This window comes from Lissotriton vulgaris, chromosome 4_1, assembly GCF_964263255.1.
Source record: "Lissotriton vulgaris chromosome 4_1, aLisVul1.2, whole genome shotgun sequence".
Taxonomy (NCBI): domain Eukaryota; kingdom Metazoa; phylum Chordata; class Amphibia; order Caudata; family Salamandridae; genus Lissotriton; species Lissotriton vulgaris.
The window spans coordinates 1,658,557,723-1,658,578,641 of record NC_141691.1 but is presented as its reverse complement, the minus strand read 5'-3'; the positions used below and the strand labels follow the sequence as shown (position 1 = coordinate 1,658,578,641).

Here is a 20,919-nt window from a genome sequence, read left to right as displayed (position 1 = left end):
TGTCCCTTGTTAGCGCTTTTGGGGATCATAACATCAGTGAAACCAGAACACAGGAGGTTTGTGGCAATGTCACTTATTATGGCCAAGCGCAGGGTTGCCCGTAGATGGGGGGGAGAGGCAGAGCGCCTACATTTAAGACTTGGCTGAATGATCTAATTACTTGTCAAGAAAAACTTGCTACGTATGCTGAATTATTACCTGTGTCCTCCAGGCCTTACGATATTTGGTCCCCCTTACATGCTATCTCCTCACTAGGACGACATCTGGTAGAGGTGATGAGAACTAAGTTAAATGGATAATGCAGGAGCCTTGCGCATTCCTATGTTTTGAGTACTGTATGATTTAGACGATGAATATATATGATGGGGGAGGGAGTGAAGCCCACCTAAGACTATCCCACTGATGTACTGTTAATGACATATACTGTATGTACCAAGCTCGTATATTACATTTTATTGTTGAGATGGACAATTGGACCAATATGATACTGTAATGCACACTTACTTTACAGACGTACTTTAACCCCTTGCATGCTCATGACGAGCTCAGCTCGTCATGAGCTACAGTGCTCCGGTGCTCATGACGAGCTTAGCTCGTCATGGCCTTTAGAACGCTCCCACGCTGGGCTAATTCCCCTACTGTGCTGAGCATTCTAAAGAAACGGATGCGGCCGTGACAAGCTCAGCTCGTCATGAGCACAGGAGCATGAGCATGGGAGCGCTGCGCGCCCCCCCCCCCCAGCACAGCAGGGGAATGTGAAGCAGCGAAGGGGTTAAGATGCTTGTAAAATCACAATAAACAGAGATTTAAAAAAAAAAAAGATTTCATTCGGTAGAGGGTATTCTTGTTCGTATTGCAGGAATGCTTGCGTTTTTAGACTTGGATCAAATCTGTATTCAACGTCCGTTGCAGTAAGAGAATTAGCCCATTGTATCAATCTTGGATGTAAGGCTTTTGGGTTTGGAATGCTAGCCTTCGTAACAGCTTCTAAAGACTGTACCTGGGTTACGACAATTATGTGTTTCCCCTGAGCCAGTGCTCTTTCTCTTGCTACAGCGGTCTGAACTGCTGTCTGGATTTTTTCTGTTGAAGTGAAACGCATTTCTGCATTTGTGTACAAGTGCGATTTTTATGGGATTGGTACTGTTTCGCCTTCCTTAAAGGTTAAGTAGGTGTACCCGCATTGACCCGCTATTACACGGATAACCAAGTAACGAACCTTTACACGTGTTTGTAAGTGTTTTGAAGCTATCATGTCTTCTTGTAGGGAACGTAGGATATTTGTGTGCTCCTGTGTCCATTTTCTAACTGGAAAGTCAGGTTTTATTAAGTTGTAGAAAGGTTTTACTCTTTCTGCGTAATACAAAATGTTTGTTATGATGAAATTTAAGAATCCCAGTATTGATTGTAAATTTTTTAATGATTTTGGAAGTTGGAGCAGCGCACACTTTTATAAAAAGTTAGCTGCCAAACTTTTTCCTTTACTTGAAAGCTCATATCCTAAAAACAGGACCGTGAGGTGGGCTATTTTTAATTTTTTTTAAATTAAATTTGTAGCCATTAGAGGCGAATCCCATAATAATGGTGCTCACCCTGGGCAATTTTGGAGTAACTCAGTTACCCTTGCTGAAAACAACCCCGAGCTGTTCTTATACCATTGGGGGAGATGGCGAAATTGCTTCTGGGACCCTAACGCTGACAATGCGGTCAAATACCTGCTTTCAGGTGCTATATTCAGGCAGAAAAATCAATTTGAGATATCACGTGTTGTTTTGTATTTTTTGCGCACAATGTCATTCATTAATGCGGCACGGTGTGCATTTTGGACAGCGAACAGCTTTGTGAAAGTGTTCAAGTGTCTGTAATCTGAAACTAGACAATATGTATTGTCGGGTTTCGATACAGGAAACAAAGGATTGTTCATTGGTGAGGTGCATGTTTCAATCCCCCCTTGGTATTCAAGTTGATCTAAGATCTCCCTACCTGTTTTTTAGCTTCCTGCTTTATTTGGATATTACCTTTGAGCATTTGGTAAAACCTTTAATGGGATCACTTGGTGGGTTGAATCCTCATCCCATCTGGCGTAATTTTTGTACAATGCTGGAGCTTGGGCAACTGCCCACTCCCGTGCATATGCATGTTTAAGGTGAATTGGAACAAGGTCAGAGAAGGCTGGAAAAATTATCATTTCTCCCCTAGGGCATTCCCTAACAAATGCTGGCGGCGAATCTTGTTCGGCTAATAGGATGTCATAACCAGATGACAGTTTCTTCCAGAAGAAACGCTCTATTTTCCTTAGCTAGTCCCCATCCATCCAGAGTGTTATTTCATGTAACTTATGTGGGACGCTCACCCTCGTATCTGGTGTTTCCACCGTGATGTAATCATTCAAGTCCGCTGTCACTAGAAATTCCTTCAGCTTCCGGCGAGGTATTGTTTCTTATGTCGCACTGTCTGGCATCGTCTGAGCCCATTCCCCATCCAGAAGTTGTGTCTTCAGAATTCTGGGCATGTCTGATCTTCAGGCCTGCACCTTTCTTCTTCTTAAACTGAGGTTTTGTTTTTGGCTTTTCTTCTTTTTTGGAAGTATAGTCTTGAGCGTGCTGTTTGTCTATGGACTGTGTACTCTCTTCTTTGTGGTCTGACCGGCCATCTCTCAGAATTTTTCAATGAAACCCCGAAAGGAACAAGAGGAAAGTGCATCAGTATCCCGATACTGATCAGGTTTCCTAATATTATCCCTATTCCTAAGGTTGTATCTTTTTTCAGAGTGCTCCTGTGGAGGAGATCTACCTCGTGATTGAGATATGTCTTCTTTAATTTTTTGTTGTTTTTTATTGTCCCACTTCTTTTTAGAAGAAGCAGGTGTCTGCCTAGAATTTTCCTTTTCAGGACTGCCCATCAGTTGTGGTTTTAAAGCTTTCCCTCCCAAACTGTCTCTGCCTAATTCTGCATATGCGGTTTCAATTAGTTTAGGAAGTTGTGTGGTTGGTCTAACAGACTGAACTCCCTTAGGCGTTGGCGGATTGCCACTGACGCTGCTTCCCCTTGAATATTAGCTAGTATTAATTAGCTAGTATTACTTAGTAACTTCATCCCCAAGTTCAGAGCAGGTTCTACTCTGACACATTCTGTATTTGTCTTAATACATCTGTTATCACTACTAATGAAGGAATACCACAAATCCTGGTATATATGGCAGCAAAGACTGTACCCCAAGTGGTACAAACCTCTAATTGTGGTGTTATCCCTTATGGGCAAGCAGATTGTTAGTATTCTGTGTTTTTCAAATGGGGTAATATCCGGGAATACTACCTCTAACTGTATTATTTTCTGAGCTACACAGAATGGCATTTGTTCGCGTTTTGTGGGCATATTGACCATTACTGCGTGTAGTTTGTGGAGTAAATTTAGTTGCTGTAGCCTGAGATTGAGTTCCATTTGTTACAACTGTTGCTGGTTGGACTGTGAAAGTCCTCATGGCAAATTGTGTCAAGATTCTGCACATTTTAATTAAATCTTTGTGTTGGATGAGTAAGTCTCCGTGTGGCATTGTTTCAATGTCAGGATGAGGTATGTAGCCTGCTAATATCGACCATGTTGCTCCTGGTCTTCCTAACGACCCAAGCCTTACTCTTCCTTCTAAGTGGGGTAGGGCGCCTTTATACCAGTATTGGTGTTCCTGGTACGTGAGTGGAATCTCTATGTCCTCGAACAAACCGTATTCCACTGGTGCATCTCCATCTGTATAGTAGTGAATTGTCTGTGTTTGTGCATCTGCTGCTGGAAATTTAACCAGCAAATAAAATACTTCTCTTCTATTTGATTTGTGAGCCTCAATCATTCTACTAAGCCACCCCTTGCTGGCAAACCATTGTCTAATAGTTTCTGGGTGATAGTATGTCTGAATTTAGGTGCAATTCGAATTCCATCCACCTCTTCATCTCCTGCAGCAAGGCGTCGATTCACCACTGGGTTATCTACGCCCTCATCCATTTTTGTAACAAAGAGCTTTGTTCCAGGGAACTAAGATAAGGTTGTTTCTTTTGCACAATTTTAGGAACACAGTGTCCTTCAAGCTTGAAATAACCGACAACCAATAAGTAGGATATTTCGCCTACTCAGCTGTGGCGGAATTTTGTGCCCCCCCCCACTCCATACGTCTCTGGTGTTTTTGAGCAGGAGTCTCTGAGAATAGCACGACTGAACTACTCAGATTCTACTGTTAAATAAGTATCAAACCAACATTGGGCGCCATGTCATGTAGTTTCTATATTATCCACGCAGGACCTGCACGTTTGGATAACATAAACTGTGGGATTTTCGGTAGCCTGGTTCCGTGCACCCCCACAGAGAATGTTAACCTGTTTTGCATTAACTATCTCACAGTGCCACTAGACTCTCCTTTTATCAGGAAGAGAATAGTTTCTGGCAACCTTAGATCATGACAATCCTGATCCCTCAGGATCATGGAAACAATATAGCTACTTTTCGCTTAGTCACTAATGCTCACTTATTCAGTCTCAGAGAGTTACACAGAAGAAACAGTCTAGCGTGTTACAATAATAGTTTATTGCACAGTTGTTCTTCTAGTGTAAAGTATATGTGGTTCAACAACCGTTAGACAGTAGCAAATATATATGTTCAGCAGTACAGTGAATATAAAAGGATAGTACAGCTCTACCACCTTGCAATAAGAATGAATAATTAGATGAATATAAAATGCAGGATAAAAGTGTGCGTACTCCTAAGATGCCTTTCTAGATGTACCTAAGTGTACCTAGCATGTGAGTAAGTGTGAAGCCAAGAATCCCTTTAGGTTTAGTCCTACCCCATTCCCTGAAGTGAGAGAGAGTGTGGGACCCCGTCTTGGTCTCGAGTTGGACACCCCGCAAGGGATGTGTTAGACAACTGTCAGCTGGAGCGTCTGCAAGCAGGAGCCTCAGCGTCTCTGGTCAGTGTGTCGGCCTGAAAGTCTTGGTTCCCACTCCAGACGTCTCTGGCGTTTTGGGACCAGGAGTCTCTGAGAATAGCACGACTGAACTACTCAGATTCTACTGTTAAATAAGTATCAAACCAACATTGGGCGCCATGTTATGTAGTTCCTATATTACCCACGCAGGACCTGCACGTTTGGATAACATAAACTGTGGGATTTTTAGCATCCTGGTTCCGTGCACCCTCACTGAGAATGTTAACCTGTTTTGCATTAGCTAGCTCACAGTGCCACTAGAGTCTCCTTTTATCAGGAAGAGAATAGTTTCTGCCAACCTTAGATCATGACAATCCTGATCCCTCAGGATCAAGGATACAATACAGCTACTTTTCGCTCAATCACTCGTGCTCACTTATTCGGTCTCAGAGAGTTACACTGAAGAAACAGTCTAGCGTGTTACAATAATAGTTTATTGCACAGTTGTTCTTCTAGTGTAAAGTATATGTGGTTCAACAACCGTTAGACAGTAGCAAATATATATGTTCAGCAGTATAGTGAATATAAAAGGATAGTACAGCTCTACCACCTTGCAATAAGAATGAATAATTAGATGAATATAAAATGCAGGATAAAAGTGTGCGTACTCCTACGATGCCTATCTGGATGTACCTAACATGTGAGTAGGTGTGAAGCCAAGAATCCCTTTAGGTTTATCTTACCCCATTCCCTGAAGTGAGAGAGAGTGTGGGTCCCCGTCTTGGTCTCGAGTTGGAAACCCCGTATGGGATGTGTTAGACAACTGTCAGCTAGAGCGTCTGCAAGCAGGAGCCTCAGGGTCTCTGGTCAGTGTGTCGGCCTGAAAGTCTTGGTTCCCTCTGACTAATACTAGCAAGAGGTGCTGTATTAATATAGAAAAGTATCTAGGTCCCGTGTTTCTTGTATTTAGCCATTGTTGGGTTTGAGGATGGCGTATGGGATGAACCTTGTGCGTAAATAATATGCAGGTGGATGTAGCCCCTGACGGGTTTCAAGAATCCTTATGAATATTCATTCATACTGTGTCAGTCTAAAGATGAAGTCATAGAACGCTATTGTTCAGGGAAACCCTCCTTCTGCACCCAGAACTAGAACTAGGTAAAGGTTCAATCCTAAAGGTTCTTTACTGTGTAGTATAAGGGAGGCAATGTAAGTGAAGGTGTATGACATTACCCGAGCCTATATTAGGGTACCTATAAGAAAAATGACATTGTGGGGGCCGTATAACCCGAACCCCTGTGCACTGCGTACTTTTACAAGTGCATATGCTTATTGCCGATCCCCAACTGAGTGCATTGGGCTATCGATAGCCCCAACCTCTGAGCACATTTTGTACAAAGGACTCCGGCCTCTTCAGACTCTGTGCCCTGCAAGCTGTTACTTTGTGAAACTGCTAGAGGTCCACTCGCGACTCCTGTGCCTCTGGCCTATGGGTCCATTTGACAGACCAATACAAAAGGGGATGATGGACGGAGCGTTTGAGCAAATCAAACACTCACCCCCAGTCAACTTATCTGGGTTTAATCCATCACCATTCTTTAGCTCACTCAGCCACCCCAGTTCAGACATGGCCATATGCAAATCAGTCTGACCCTGTGCGTCATGGGAACAGTCCAGCCCGAACTGCCAAGTCATGTCTTCTCTGGACCGGAAACAAGCTTCCTGGGACTGGTTTTGGATTCATAATCCTCATCAGCCAGCCTATCTTGAATCCAGTGGCCAAGTGAGCATTTGACAGACAACACTGCTTTTCTTGGACTCCTCTGGTTTCTCCAGGCCTGCCCTGACTCCCCTTGCTGTGTGTGAGTCTCCTGGTCCTTATGGTCCAGACCGTGCCATCCTCAACATTCTTTGTGGGTTGCCGCTGCCGAGGCTTGTTGGTGCATCCACCGGACACTGACCCCTCAGCACTCGACATTCTTTGTGGGACAGCTCGTATCTGGCTCCTAGTTGTCCTCTGTGTCTCCTGGTCCCGGTGCCTACAAAGTCCAGATCTCCTTCTTCACACCTGAAGCACCCAACATCGGGGGGCATCCGACTACCGAGACCCTGGTAACTCCTGAGTGACCCAGACTCTGTCCCTTCTGCTTTCATGTTCCTTCCATCAAGAATCCACCTGTGGGTTCCACCTGACACTTTCTTCCTTTCCAGCAGTGGCATTTCTTTTGAGATTGACAACGGTTTCCGACGCCACTTCAGCCCTATGCACCCGGCTTCCCTGGGATAGGTAACTCCTGTACTTCAGTATCCAATGGTGTGTTTGCTCTCCAACTGTCTATTTTCCAAAGGGTTTCTTCGTAATGCACTGGGAAGTGTCCTTAAACTTTATAACTGCAACCACGTCTCTCCCATTGAATTGGACGTAGCACGCGGTAGGGTTCTCACACTGCACCCATCGTCCGTGGGGTCCTCCCTTACACTCACCTTGGGTGGTTCATTGGGGTCCCAGCGATTCTACAACCTCTAGACACTGTCTTGACTTGAACCGTGGTTCTTATACCACTATTTTAGTATCTTGTTTTGTCTACCCCTGGAGCCCACTGTGTATTAGAGCTACTTACGATTGTTTCTGTGCTACAGTATTGTGTGCTTTGTGTTTATATGCATGTAGCAGAAACTGTAAGGTATTTAAGGTGTCTTATAATAATACACACATATTTGTATAACTACTGTGTTGTTCTCCTTTCATTTAATCAATACAATAAGGTTGCATTCTGGTAAAACAAGCTGCTTAACATTCCTTCAAGACTAAGCCTGATGGTTGCTCTCCACAGCTACCACTTGGATAGCATTCTAAGGTTATCTTTGACCTCTTAAATCACCATAAGGGTTCTTTGGGCTGGTGCAAGGTGCCCACTTTAATTAGTGGACAGCATATACCAGGCCAACTTCTTACAATTGCAGTCAACACAAAGCTAAAAACACTCACTGTCATTTATTATTATACTCATTTTGCAAACTGCAAATATAAAATAAAATAGCAACAATATAATTCTGCACAAATCAGTGCACACAATTAGGACAGCTCCTGAATATCTATGAAAGCAGATCCCATCACACAAACTAGGCTTCAAAGTAGAGCTAAACCAAGTCGAACATACTTTGTTAAGTTTTGCTCTAAAAATGAAGCTCAATCTTTTACTGTATCTAACGTCCTAAAAACTCCATCCTCGAGTAGGGGGCTTAGGATTTTTCACAACCTGGATGAACATTCTTATTTGATTCCATTGCCAGCATACATCTAGTCTCCACCAGATTTATGTATTTCATTGTATTAGTTATATGTTTAACATTTATATAATTGCTAGTATCAACAAGTATTAAGACAATGCTGTTTTCTGAAACCCACACTCAGATTGCATAGGTGGCACGCGAACCCGATAGCTATATTCAGTTTCAAAGACATTTTGAAGGCCTTAGTTTAATGGTAGAAATATATCCTTTCAAAGGTTATATTAGGATTATTCTTTCTCCTGGAATGTAGGTTCTGATGGTCTGTACAGTTCAGATTGGCACGGTTTGTCTTATCAAAAAACATCTTTGTGCATTACTAGTCAGTCAATGTAAGTACTATAGAATGTACTAGTTGACTAACTAAATAGCAAAACCACTTGAATGCATGGCCACTGCAAGGAAAAAGCTCACTTCTCTCCATATGTTTAATTAGTAAGTGGTTTGATGTCAAAGTGGAACATCTCATCATTCACTCAGGCACACACACATCACACATGGGGATAAAAAATTAAAAGGAAAGAAGATTCAAATCAAACCAGTAATTTTGTATTAGCATAGTAAATAGTGGCTACTCAATAAGTCATGATGAATATAGCAACATTTTAAGTGATTTGTATAGTTTACAATAGGGGGACCACCTTACTCTAAGTAATTCCAGACACTGTCTCCTTTCCTGAACTTCTCACCTACAAATCTTTGTTTTCAGGTGAATTAGGCTTGGGTATTCACAAACTTTCTCGGTTTGTGGTAGAGGGCCACACCTGTGGGGGCGGGGTCAGTAGGGGCGGGGCTAAAGTTAAAAAAAATAACTGTGGTCATGAGGTTGAACACAGGCCCCTGCAATAGACTAATTAGTCCACTGAGCCACCAGACCCAGCATACACACCCATGTCTGTCTTTCTCTGTCTACGTCTGTCTCTCTCTCTCTCTCTGTTTCTCTGTCTGTCTGTCTATGTCTGTCTGTCTCTGTCTGTCTATGTCTGTCTGTCTATGTCTGTCTGTCTATGTCTGTCTGTCTGTCTCTGTCTGTCTCTGTCTGTCTCCGTCTGTCTCTGTCTGTCTCCGTCTGTCTCCGTCTGTCTGTCTGTCTCCGTCTGTCTGTCTGTCTCTGTCTGTCTGTCTCTGTCTGTCTGTCTCTGTCTGTCTGTCTCTGTCTGTCTGTCTCTGTCTGTCTCTGTCTGTGTCTGTCTGTCTCTGTCTGTCTCTGTCTGTGTCTGTCTGTCTCTGTCTGTCTGTCTCTGTCTGTCTGTCTGTCTGTCTCTGTCTGTCTCTGTCTGCTTGTCTGTCTCTGTCTGCTTGTCTGTCTCTGTCTGTCTCTCTCTGTCTCTCTCTGTCTGTCTGTCTCTCTCTGTCTGTCTCTCTCTCTCTGTCTGTCTGTCTCTCTCGGTCTGTCTGTCTCTCTCGGTCTGTCTGTCTCTCTCGGTCTGTCTCTCTCGGTCTGTCTCTCTCTGTACGTCAGTCTGTCTGTCTCTGTACAGCTGTCTCTGTCCGTATGTCTGTCTGTCTGTCTGTGTCCTTCCGCCTGTCTGTTTCCGTCCGTCTGTCTGTCTGTCTGTGTCCATCCGCCTGTCTGTGTCCGTCCGTTTGTCTGTGTCCGGCCGTCTGTCTGTCTGTGTCTGTGTCCGTTCGTCTGTCTGTGTCCGTCCGTCTGTCTGTGTCCGTCCGTCTGTCTGTGTCCGTCCGTCTGTGTTCGTCCGTCTGTGTTCGTCCGTCTGTCTGTGTCCGTCCATCTGTCTGTCTGTGTCTGTGTCTGTGTCCGTCCGTCTGTGTCCGTCCGTCTGTCTGTCTGTGTCCGTCCGTGTCCGTCCGTCTGTCTGTGTCCCTCCATCCGTGTCCGTCCGTCTGTGTCCGTCCTCCTGTCTGTGTCCGTTCGTCCGTCCGTGTCCATCTGTGTCCGTCCGTCTGTGTCCGTCTGTCCGTCTGTGTCCGTCCGTCTGTATCCGTCTGTCTGTCTGTCCGTCTGTTTATGTATCTCTATGTCTCTGTCCGTCCATCCGTCTCTGTCAGTCCATTTCTGTCCGTCCGTCTCTATCTGTCCATCCGTCTCTGTCTGCCCGTCCCTGTCCGTCCGTCTGTCTGTCTGTCTGTCTGTCTATGTATCTCTATGTCTCTGTCTGTCCGTCTCTGTCAGTCGGTTTCTGTCCGTCCGTCTCTATCTGTCCATCCGTCTCTGTCTGCCCTCCTATCTGTCCGTCCCTGTCCGTCTGTCTGTCTGTCTGTCTGTCTGTCTGTCTGTCTGTCTGTCTGTCTGTCTGTCTGTCTGTCTATCTGTGTATCTCTATGTCTCGGTCTGTCCGTCTCGGTCAGTCGGTTTCTGTCCGTCCGTCTCTGTCTGTACATCCGTCTCTGTCCGTCCGTCTCCGTCAGTCCGTTTCTGTCCGTCCGTCCGTCTCTATCTGTCCTCCTATCTGTCCGTCCCTGTCCGTCCGTCCGTCTGTCTGTCTATGTATCTCTATGTCTCTGTCTGTGTATCTCTATGTCTCTGTCCGTCCGTCTCTGTCTGCCCTCCCATCTGTCCGTCCCTGTCCATCCGTCCTTCCGTCCATCCTTCCATCCGTCTCTGTCCGTCCATCTTTATGTCTCTGTCTGTGCATCTCTATGTCTCTGTCCGTCCGTCTCTGTCAGTCCGTTTCATCCGTCTGTCTCTGTCTGTCCATCCGTCTCTGTCTGCCCTCCCATCGGTCCGTCCCTGTCCATCCGTCCATCTGCCCGTCCGTCCGTCCGTCCGTCCGTCCGTCCGTCTGTCTGACTGTCCGTCTATGTGTCTCTGTATCTCTATGTCTCCGTCCGTCTCGGTCAGTCCGTTTCTGTCCGTCCGTCTCTGTCTGTCCATCCGTCTCTGTCAGTCCGTTTCTGTCCGTCCGTCTCTGTCTGTCCATCTGTCTCTGTCTGCCCTCCCATCTGTCCATCCCTGTCCGTTTATCCGTCTCTGTCCGTCCGCCTGTCCGTCCGTCTGTCTGTGTATCTCTATGCAGGGGTGTGGAATTTTATGAAATATGTACTTGTCCATGGGACAAGTAGCTTCATAAATCTACATGTCCTGTAACAAAATCCACTTGTCCCTTTAGTGCCATGTAGTGCGCCGTCAAATAATGGCTGCAATCTCTTTATAGAAGAGCTCTGATAATAGCCTTTCTGGTTATGTCAGGCTAATACTGTAGATGGATTTGAATTTTGGGGTTTTTCACCAGCTCTTCTATAATCTTTTCCCATACTGAGAAAGGTCGGCAATTTACCCCTGACAATGGCAGAAGTAAAGTTTCTTCCATGGCTGGGAAAAATGTGGTTGGAGAAAAAGTGAACTTGTAAACAGTCAACAGATTTCCGCTGGGGCATATTCATATTTGCTCATGCTAAGATGCAATTCACAAAGATTTTCTAGGACTACGGTTTCCTGGCCTACTCATAAAAAAACATAGATCTGCATGAATACAAAGTCATATATCATGGGTGCCCTTTGTGACTTTAACAACTGAGCCCCTAATTAAATCTGAGTTAACCAAGACTTTGTGCTTTTATTAAAATGCTATCTCTTCCTATCTGTGAGCTGGCTTCATTGTGTGCTCTTTTATAAAGTAGTTTTGTTCAGTGCCAGGAATTTCTATGGCAATATGGCCTTTATGAGACCAAATAGCAGCGGTCTAGTAAGAACGCGCTGGCATACAGCAGCACGCCTACCTGATAATCCCAAGGTAGAGAAACGAGCATAGTGTAGGCCAAGTGAGTAACCAGAAAATTAAAATACCCACCACGTTGATCCAAAGTTCTTATGACGCCAAGCAAGCAAAAAATTAATTGGAATCCTCGCTAGAATAGCTCTCTTGTCTCTTCCATCAGAGCATCTATCCATTCATCCTTTAACACACTGATATCTAGCATTTCACCTTTACATTGGCCCCCATTTAGTCTTTTATCCATTAGCCTTTCACCAAACTGTTCGTCCATCAGTCCATCCGCTCTTCCATTTCCAAACCTACCCATCCATCTCCAAACCTATCCATTTCAACCATCCATCCATCTGCTCATCCATACACCCTAACTTTCACTCCTCTATCCACCCTCCCTTTCACTCATCCTTCCACCCACTCTTCAACCCATCCATCAATCCATCCTTCCACTCATCCATTCATGTATCCTTTACACTCATCCATCCTTTCGCTCTCTAATCCTTAAACCCTGTAACCCATCCATCCATCCATCCATCTAGCCATCTAGCCAGCCACACTTTCACTCACTCATCCTTTCACCCACATCCATTCATCCTTTCACAATTACGAATCTTTGTCTGCCGAGCTGCAGACAGAAGAGGCCCATCAAGAGCTCCGCCTCTACTGTAGCTGAAAAGTGTGGTGTTCATGAAGCCCCTGTTCAAAGCTATCCTGACATCTCCAAACCTATCGACCCAACTGATCAATCCAGCCTTCCTTTCACTCGTCCATCCATCCTTTCACTCTATACATCCTCCTCTTCACTCCTATTCATCCATCCTTTCACTCATCCATCCATCCATCCACCCATCTATCCTCCTTTTCACTCATCTATCCACCTATCCTTTCACTTCCTCCATTTATGCTTTCGCTCGTCCATCCACCCTTTCACCCATACATCTTCAGTTTCGCTCATATATCCATCCACCCTTCACTAATTCCTCCATCCACCTTTACACTCAACTGTCCACCCATCCATCCATCAACCCTTCCACCCAGCCACTCACACATCCATCCCCGCCCACTCAGCCATCTATCCCCGCCCACTCAGCCATCTATTCATCTACTCTCTCACCACTTAATCCACCCTTTCAATAAGCTGTCCATCCTTTCACTCATCAATCCACTTTCGACCTATCCATCCACTCACCCATCCCTTCATTCACTCTTGCGCTTATCCTACCATTCTTTCAAACATCCATCCTTACATCCATTCACTCATTCATCCATATATCTATCCATTCACCCTTTCACTCAATGTATGCATCTATCATCCACTCTTGCACGTATTATCCATGCATCTATACATCCACCCTTTCACTTATTTATACATGCACCTATCCATCCACCCTTTCACTTATTCATACATGCATCTATCCATCCACTCTTTCATACATGCACCTATCCATCCACCTTTTCACTCATTCATTGATGCATCTAAACATCCACCCTTTCACTCCATTCATTCATCCAACTATCCATCCAGCCTCACTTATTCATCCATGCATCTACCCATTCACCCTTTCACTCATTAATGTATGCATCTATCATCCACTCTTGCACGTATTCATCCATGCATTTATTTATCCACCCGTTTACTGATTCATACATGCATCTATCCATTCACCCTTTCACTCATTAATGTATGCATCTATCATCCACTCTTCCATGTATTCATCCATGCATCTATACATCCACCCGTTCACTTATTCATATATGCATCTATCCATCCACCCTTTCACTATTCATCCATGCATCTATTCATCCACCCATTCACTCACTCTCCCACCCACCCTTTCAAGTCTATTATGGGCCTTTGTCTGCGGACCTGCAGACTGAAGAGGCCCATCAAAAACTCTACAGCTGCTGTAGTTGCTACAGCGGTGTATTCACAATGCCCCTGGTGCAGGCACAAAGTGAGATGAGAGGCCTAGTGCAAGAACAGAATTGGGGTTGGCCTTCGGCCTGCATGAAAGCCCATGGGGAAACTGATCAGCTTTAATGTAAGCCCTCGATGAAGTAAGATATGAGAGGCCAAGGGGAGCGGGTGAGGGATGTCAGAGTGCAGCGGAGGGTGGAGTGGTTCAGGCACCGGGTGTAACATTAGGTGAACAGAAAACACAAAGTGCCAAGGATGGGGTGCATAAGAAGGGAAATCAAATTGAGTTGAAGATGAGCAGGGATATTGGAGCCCTATGAGGCCCAGGAGTGGAGCAGAGAATACAAGGCAGGGGTCATACAGTTCAAGTCAGAGCAAGAGGCCAAGAGGCACAAAAAGCAGCCTCTTACTTGTCATTGCTGCGAGTGTACTGGGGCTGCAGAAGCTCGATGTGTCTCATGCTTGAACATAATAAACGGACCAGGGGAGAACCTGGAAGCCACACGAGCTTATCGAGCTGGCTCAAACTTTGAGCTCTGCTTTATCATTTTATTGTTCTGCTCTGGGGAAATTAAAATGCAGGCCCCAGTTTTGCACTGACCCTTTCACTGCCAATAAACAGCTCAGAGCAACTTATTTACTGGCTGTGACCCACAGGGTTGAACAGCTGTGTATCTTATTACTATAAAACTGTCTACTTGTCCTTTGGACAAAATGCAAATTAAAACCTCTAGCCCTCCTAAGAAATCTAGATGTCTCGGGCGTCGGGAGATAGGAATTCCCCACCCCTGCTATGTCCCTGTCTGTGTATCTCTATGTCTCTGTCCGTCCATCTCTGTCAGTCCGTTTCTGTCCGTCCGTCTCTGTCCGTCTGTCTCCGTCTGTCCTCCCAACTGTCGGGCCCTGTCCGTCCGTCCGTCTCCGTCCGTCCGTCTGTCCATCCGTCCATCTCTGTCTGCCCTCCCATCTGTCCGTCCATCCGTCTCTGTCCGTCCGTCTGCTATGTATCTCTATGTCTCTGTCTGTGTATCTCTATGTCTCTGTCCATCCGTCTCTGTCCGTCCGTCTGTCCGTCCGTCCGTTTCTGTCCGTCCGTCTCTGTCTGTCCGTCCGTCTGTCTACTCTCCCATCTGTCCGTCCATGTCCGTCCATCCGTCTCCGTCCGTCTGTCCGTCCGTTCGTCCGTCCATCTGTCCGTCCCTGTCCATCCGTCCATCTCTGTCTGCCCTCCCATCTGTCCGTCCATCCGTCTCTGTCCATCCGTCTGTCCGTCTGTCTATGTATCTCTATGTCTCTGTCTGTGTATCTCTATGTCTCTGTCCATCCGTCTCTGTCCGTCCGTCTGTCCGTCCGTCCGTTTCTGTCCGTCCGTCTCTGTCTGTCCGTCCGTCTGTCTACTCTCCCATCTGTCCGTCCATGTCCGTCCATCCGTCTCCGTCCGTCTGTCCGTCCGTTCGTCCGTCCATCTGTCCGTCCCTGTCCATCCGTCCATCTCTGTCTGCCCTCCCATCTGTCCGTCCATCCGTCTCTGTCCGTTCATCTGTCCGTCTGTCTATGTATCTCTATGTCTCTGTCTGTGTATCTCTATGTCTCTGTCCATCCGTCTCTGTCCGTCCGTCTGTCCGTCCGTCCGTTTCTGTCCGTCCGTCTGTCTGTCCGTCCGTCTGTCTACTCTCCCATCTGTCCGTCCATGTCCGTCCATCCGTCTCCGTCCGTCTGTCCGTCCGTTCGTCCGTCCATCTGTCCGTCCCTGTCCATCCGTCCATCTCTGTCTGCCCTCCCATCTGTCCGTCCATCCGTCTCTGTCCGTCCGTCTGTCCGTCTGTCTATGTATCTCTATGTCTCTGTCTGTGTATCTCTATGTCTCTGTCCGTCCGTCTCTGTCAGTCCGTTTCTGTCTGTCCGTCTCTGTCTGTCCATCTGTCTCTGTCCGCCCTCCCATCTGTCCATCCCTGTCCATCCATCCGTCTCCGTACGTCTGTCCGTCTGTCTGTCTGTCCGTCTGCCCTCCCATCTGTCCGTCCCTGTCCGTCCATCCGTCTCCGTCCGTCTGTCGATCTGTCCGTCTGTCTGTCTGTCCGTCTGTCTATGTATCTCTATGTCTCTGTCTGTCTATCTCTATGTGTCTGTCTGTCTGTCTATATATCTCTATGTCTCTGTCTGTGTATCTCTATGTCTCTGTCCGTCCGTCTCTGTCAGTCCGTTTCTGTCCGTCCGTCTTTGTCTGTCCATCCGTCTCTGTCTGCCCGCCCATTTGTCCATCTCTGTCCGTCCATCGGTCAGTCTCTGGCCGTCCATCTCTGTCCTTCTGTCTCTGTGTATCTCTGTCCGTCTCTGTCTGTCTCTGTCCCTCCCTCTCTGTCTGTCCCTCTCTGTCTGTGTATCTCTATGTCGCTGTCTGTGTGTCTCTGTCCATCTCTGTCGATCTGTCTCTGTGTACCTCTGTCCGTCTGTTTCTTTCTGTCTGTCTCTCTCCTTCTCTGTCCGTCCGTCTCCCTCTGTCCGTTTCTGTTGGTTCATCTCTGTCTGTCCATCCGTCTCTGTCTGCCCGCCCATCTGTCCATCCCTGTCCGTCCATCCGTCTCTGTCCGTCCGGCCGTCTCTGGCCGTCCGTCTCTGTGTATCTCTGTCCGTTTCTTTCCCTCCCCCTCTGTGTATCTCTTGTCTCTGGCTGTGTGTTTCTGCCCATCTCTGTGTGTCTCTTGCTGTGTGTCTGTATGTGTGTGTGTGTCTCTGTCTATGTGTGTATGTCTCTGTGTGTGTGTCTGTCTCTGTGTGTGTGTGTGTGTGTCTCGGTCTCTGTGGGGTGTGCGTGTGTCTCTGTGTGTGTGTCTGGGTGTCTGTGTGTGTGTGTCTCTGTCTCTGTGTATGTGTATGTGTCTGTCTCTGTGTGTGTGTCTCTGTGTGTGTGTCTCTGTGTGTGTGTCTCTGTGTGTGTGTCTCTGTGTGTCTGTCTTTGTGGCTGGAGAAGAGGCTGCAGGAGAAGAGGACGTCATGGGCAATACGAAACAGGAAGCTTCCCAAAAGGCCCTTTAAAAATCAGCTGTCAAAGCGCCTACAGCTGACTTTTGAAGGGCCTTTTGGGAAGCTTTCCGTGCAATGTGTGAGGTCACAAAGGCCGGCAGTAAACACAGAAGATGGCTGCAGGAGCATAGGTAGTGAATATGTACTTAATACGTATTCACTACTTATGCTACTGCGGTAATCTTCTGAGTTTACTGTCAGCCTCACTGGAAACGTAACAAGCATTGGCATAGCCAATAGGTCTCGGCTTTGGGACCTTATAAGTGTTTAGCAATGCAGCACATTATCCCGCACTGGCATGCCCACACACTGCGAGCCTTAAATAATATAGCACCACATACCTTGTGCTTGCATTTGGGTGGGCATTATGGGTTTATGGTGCCAGTCTGCGTGCTGGTATCAGAGGAGAGTGCCAAACGGGTACCTGGTCCCACAGCATCTGTGCATGTAAGGGGGAGGCGCCATGGGTCACTGTTCCCGGACTGTATATATGCACCACTGGACTGCTAACAGCGCTCCTTGGCTCGTGCACATGCCAAGGAGTTCTGCTGCTCTCTGCGCAAGCACCACATATTGCATGGCGACACATTGGTCTGCCTGCTAAGTGCAATGAGTGAGTGCACCTCACGTCTTCTCTAGTGCCTATCATGTGCATGCAGTGTGGAGTGGGTGCCAATGGGTTCTGTCCTCGCTGCATATGGGTGCGCGCACGTTGCAGGCGAGAGTGCTATGAGCCTTGGCTCCCAAGATCTGTTTATCAAGGCCACAGAAGAAAGCATTGGGGCTTCTGTACACTTGTCGTGCCGAGGAAAGTGCTACAGGGCTGTGCCGCTAAGACCTGTGCTCCCGTATCGAGCAGAAAGGACGTTACTTAGGTCTTCGTGCCAGTGTTTGCACGAGCAGCGAGGACACGCCCCGGTGCCAGTGGGGGAGTATACTCTTGATCATCGAGCAAGACTTTTCGCAGTCCTCAAGCGTCTCCAAATTGTTGTAATTTCCATTGCAGCCACCGAGGGAGAACGCTTCACAGCTCTGAGTGTGTCTGTTATAATAGTAGTGAGGAAGGAGCGCCCTGCAGGGTCCCTTGTCCAGCAGGATGAGTTACGTCGCTCTGTTGACTGGAAATAAAGTCAAAAGTTTTTATAGTCCGAGGTGTGGAAGAGAGGGTGTCATAATCAGTGACAGTGAGACACTCTGAACATAGTTAAACCTCTCTGAATACTTACTGATCTACAGAACCCAAATCTTTACAAAAACAAATATATCTGAAATTGGACCAAAGTTTTAGCAACAAGTGATGTATATAAAGTTGGTTAAAATAATCTACCTTTGTGCTGGATTACTATAATGCAACTTCAAATTTCATTTGAAAGCTTGTTTAAAATTGGAGTATGGTTCAGGCAGCCGAGCTCTTGCTGCTGTCAAATGTGGCAATCTGCTGAGGACACTCACCCTTTTATTCTTCTGAGGTCGGTAAAGGTTTGCAGCACTTAGAAACCGCAAACGCTTACTGTGCAGTTTTTAAAATGTAAGCACCGTACGGGTTTTAGCTTTAGTCGGGCTCTGTGAATTGTTTTAGTCTTTTTTCATTTGGCTTACGTGTGTGACATTTCCATGCTAATACAAGTTATGAAAGTGGGCACTGCGCTATTATATGAAACATGACGCCAGCACATATAACATGAAGTGTGGCGCCCATGAAAATTAAACTTATGCGCATGGCGGCCCATAAATCAGGCGCCATGGTGAAAAAAATTAACAAATTAATCCCTTATCTAAACAACGGACTGTGTATAAAATTGTATCATGACGAGTGCCGTGCTGATTATGTATAATTAAGAGTGCGACACTTGTGACGAGCTAAATGCTAATTATGTATGCAAGTGAGCATGCTGGGCTGCAAAAATCCTGATAAAAGTTCCATCGGACACAATTAAAACATGAAATCAGTCGTAAACTGTCGTTAGGTGGTGCTGCTTCCGGAAAAAATGGAAGTGACTTATCATATCCACAGCCAACCATAAGCATGCTAAGAAGAGCAATGCCACAGTTAACAAATGGCAAGCAGCAGGTGAAATTACACAGGAGTTTCACCCCTGATACAGATTACTTAAAGTCTCGGAGCGACCGCGCATGTGCGCTGCCTAGCCGAGACCTAAAAACAGCATGGCAGAGGCCCGCGGGCCGTACTATGAGTACCACCGTCCAGAGGAAGAAAAATAGCCTGCAATGCCCATAATGCAGCAGTGATCACACGAAATTTCGGTACTGGAAACAGTGTATGTAACTTCCTAGAAGGTGGTGGTCACTCAACGTTACAATCATTACCTGAATCTTCAACTGCATAGAGTAGCTTAAAAAGCGATTTACCACTCACAATGCGAATGGGCTTTGGAGAAGTGGAGTTCAAAAGGGGCGGGATTTCGGTTTATAGTAGTGCCAATTTTCTAGCGGAGGCCACCGTCAGATTAAAGACCAACCCTTGCTTCACTTACAGCTAGATTCATCAAAGAGCCGTTTTGCGAGTCCTTAATAGCGATTATTAAGGAATCGCTATTAAGGACTTGCAAAACAGGATTCATGTAGGAATCGCTATATAAATTGCGATTCCTACACATTCCTTATTTGCGATTAGCAAATTAAAGGCCCATAGGAATGAATGGGGAGTATTCCTTATTTGCGATTAGCAATTTGCTTATCGCAAATAAGATAGCGATTTCAAGGGTGCCACTGGTGTCCAAAGGACACCCTGTAGCACCGCTGAAATGCAAATTTACACAGGTGTTGCGCACACACATGTCCAAAGGACATGTGTGTGTGTAACATGCAACTGAGAAAAATGCACTAAAGTGCATTTTTCTATTTTTTCGCTATTTACCACGAAGTCAGACTTCGTGGTAAATAGCGGCCAAATATTGCGAATTCGCAATTTAAAATTGGTTAATTAATTGCATTTAAGGAATCTCTTATAGAGATTCCTTAAATGCAATTCCTCGCAAATATGCGATTTCGCAAATAGCGATTTTTGCATTTGGGATGATGAATCCCAAATGCAAAAATTGCGCTTGCAAAGGGCCAGATTCTCAGAATCTGGCCCTTTGCGAGCGCAATTTCCTTTCATGAATCTAGCTGTTAATTACTGCAGAGACCAGGAGGGTGAGCGCGAAAAGAGACATAATGAAAATACAATTGAGCAGGTAGAGAAAGGAGCAGAGCCGAAAACACCGTATGAAAATGGGGTTGTGAGCTATATTTGAACTCCGAGTCATGTGTCCTAAAACTAAATAACCACCTGCCAGTACTGCATAGGAATTACCCTCGCATAAGAGATAAGATTTTTGTTTGCCAGTAATAGCACCCATTTTCGTAAAGAGCTCTCCATCTTTTATTGAATCATAGAAAACCACCCACAAACAATCGTGCACCCCGAGCAATATAATTTAGTGAAGTCGAATTCGCATTAGCAAGCAAAATAATGCTAGGATCGAAACGGAAAATCCTTCCCTTCTATCTCAAGCTGAACAGACACAAATATAATCCACTGTCCAGAATTAAAACTAATTTTACCATCCCTGAACATTACACTACAACCTGAATCAAAGATGTTATAATCGGAATTCTTTTACCAATTATAGTTTTACTTCCAAAGAATAACGCCACTTTCATTGAACCCATCTCTTTAACTCTGCTTAAATGATTTGCGTTCTGTATATTACTTGATGTGTCAAAACATACCTCACGAGAAATTATTGTCGCTAAACAGTGTCTTACCGTGTCGACCTTACATTAGACTCAAAAGGGCAAAATTGTACTACGATTTTTTTCACCGATTTCAGCACCACTCCGCCCTTGGACGCGGCCATCTTGCTTTGCGCCCTGACCTGTCACCTTCTCCGATAGCAGCCAATCAAAACATTTAACTACATATCCCAGCAGGCATTTTCAGTAAAGTGCCGCACACAACAGATACTAAGGGATCCGATATCTAGGGATTTGTAGTCTACTGCTCGATAATTAATTCTGTAGAAACCCAAAAACTAAACAGAGGTAGGTTTTCACATTTTGTTTTCAATACATTGTATAAGCAGACTTCTTGGTGGTGA

The 20,919-nt window shown here is 45.7% G+C and overlaps 1 protein-coding gene across 1 annotated transcript in view; it reads right to left on the bottom strand.

Annotated features, from left to right (window-relative positions):
• MRPL53 (mitochondrial ribosomal protein L53) overlaps positions 1-20,708 on the bottom strand; it is a 152,230-nt gene extending 131,522 nt beyond the window's left edge. The window contains exon 1 of the mRNA XM_086966999.1: positions 20,588-20,708. Within this exon, the coding sequence (XP_086823125.1) occupies positions 20,588-20,679 (92 nt within the window). The 5' untranslated portion in view covers positions 20,680-20,708. The remainder of the gene's footprint in view (positions 1-20,587) is intronic.
• Positions 20,709-20,919: the final 211 nt, after the last annotated feature.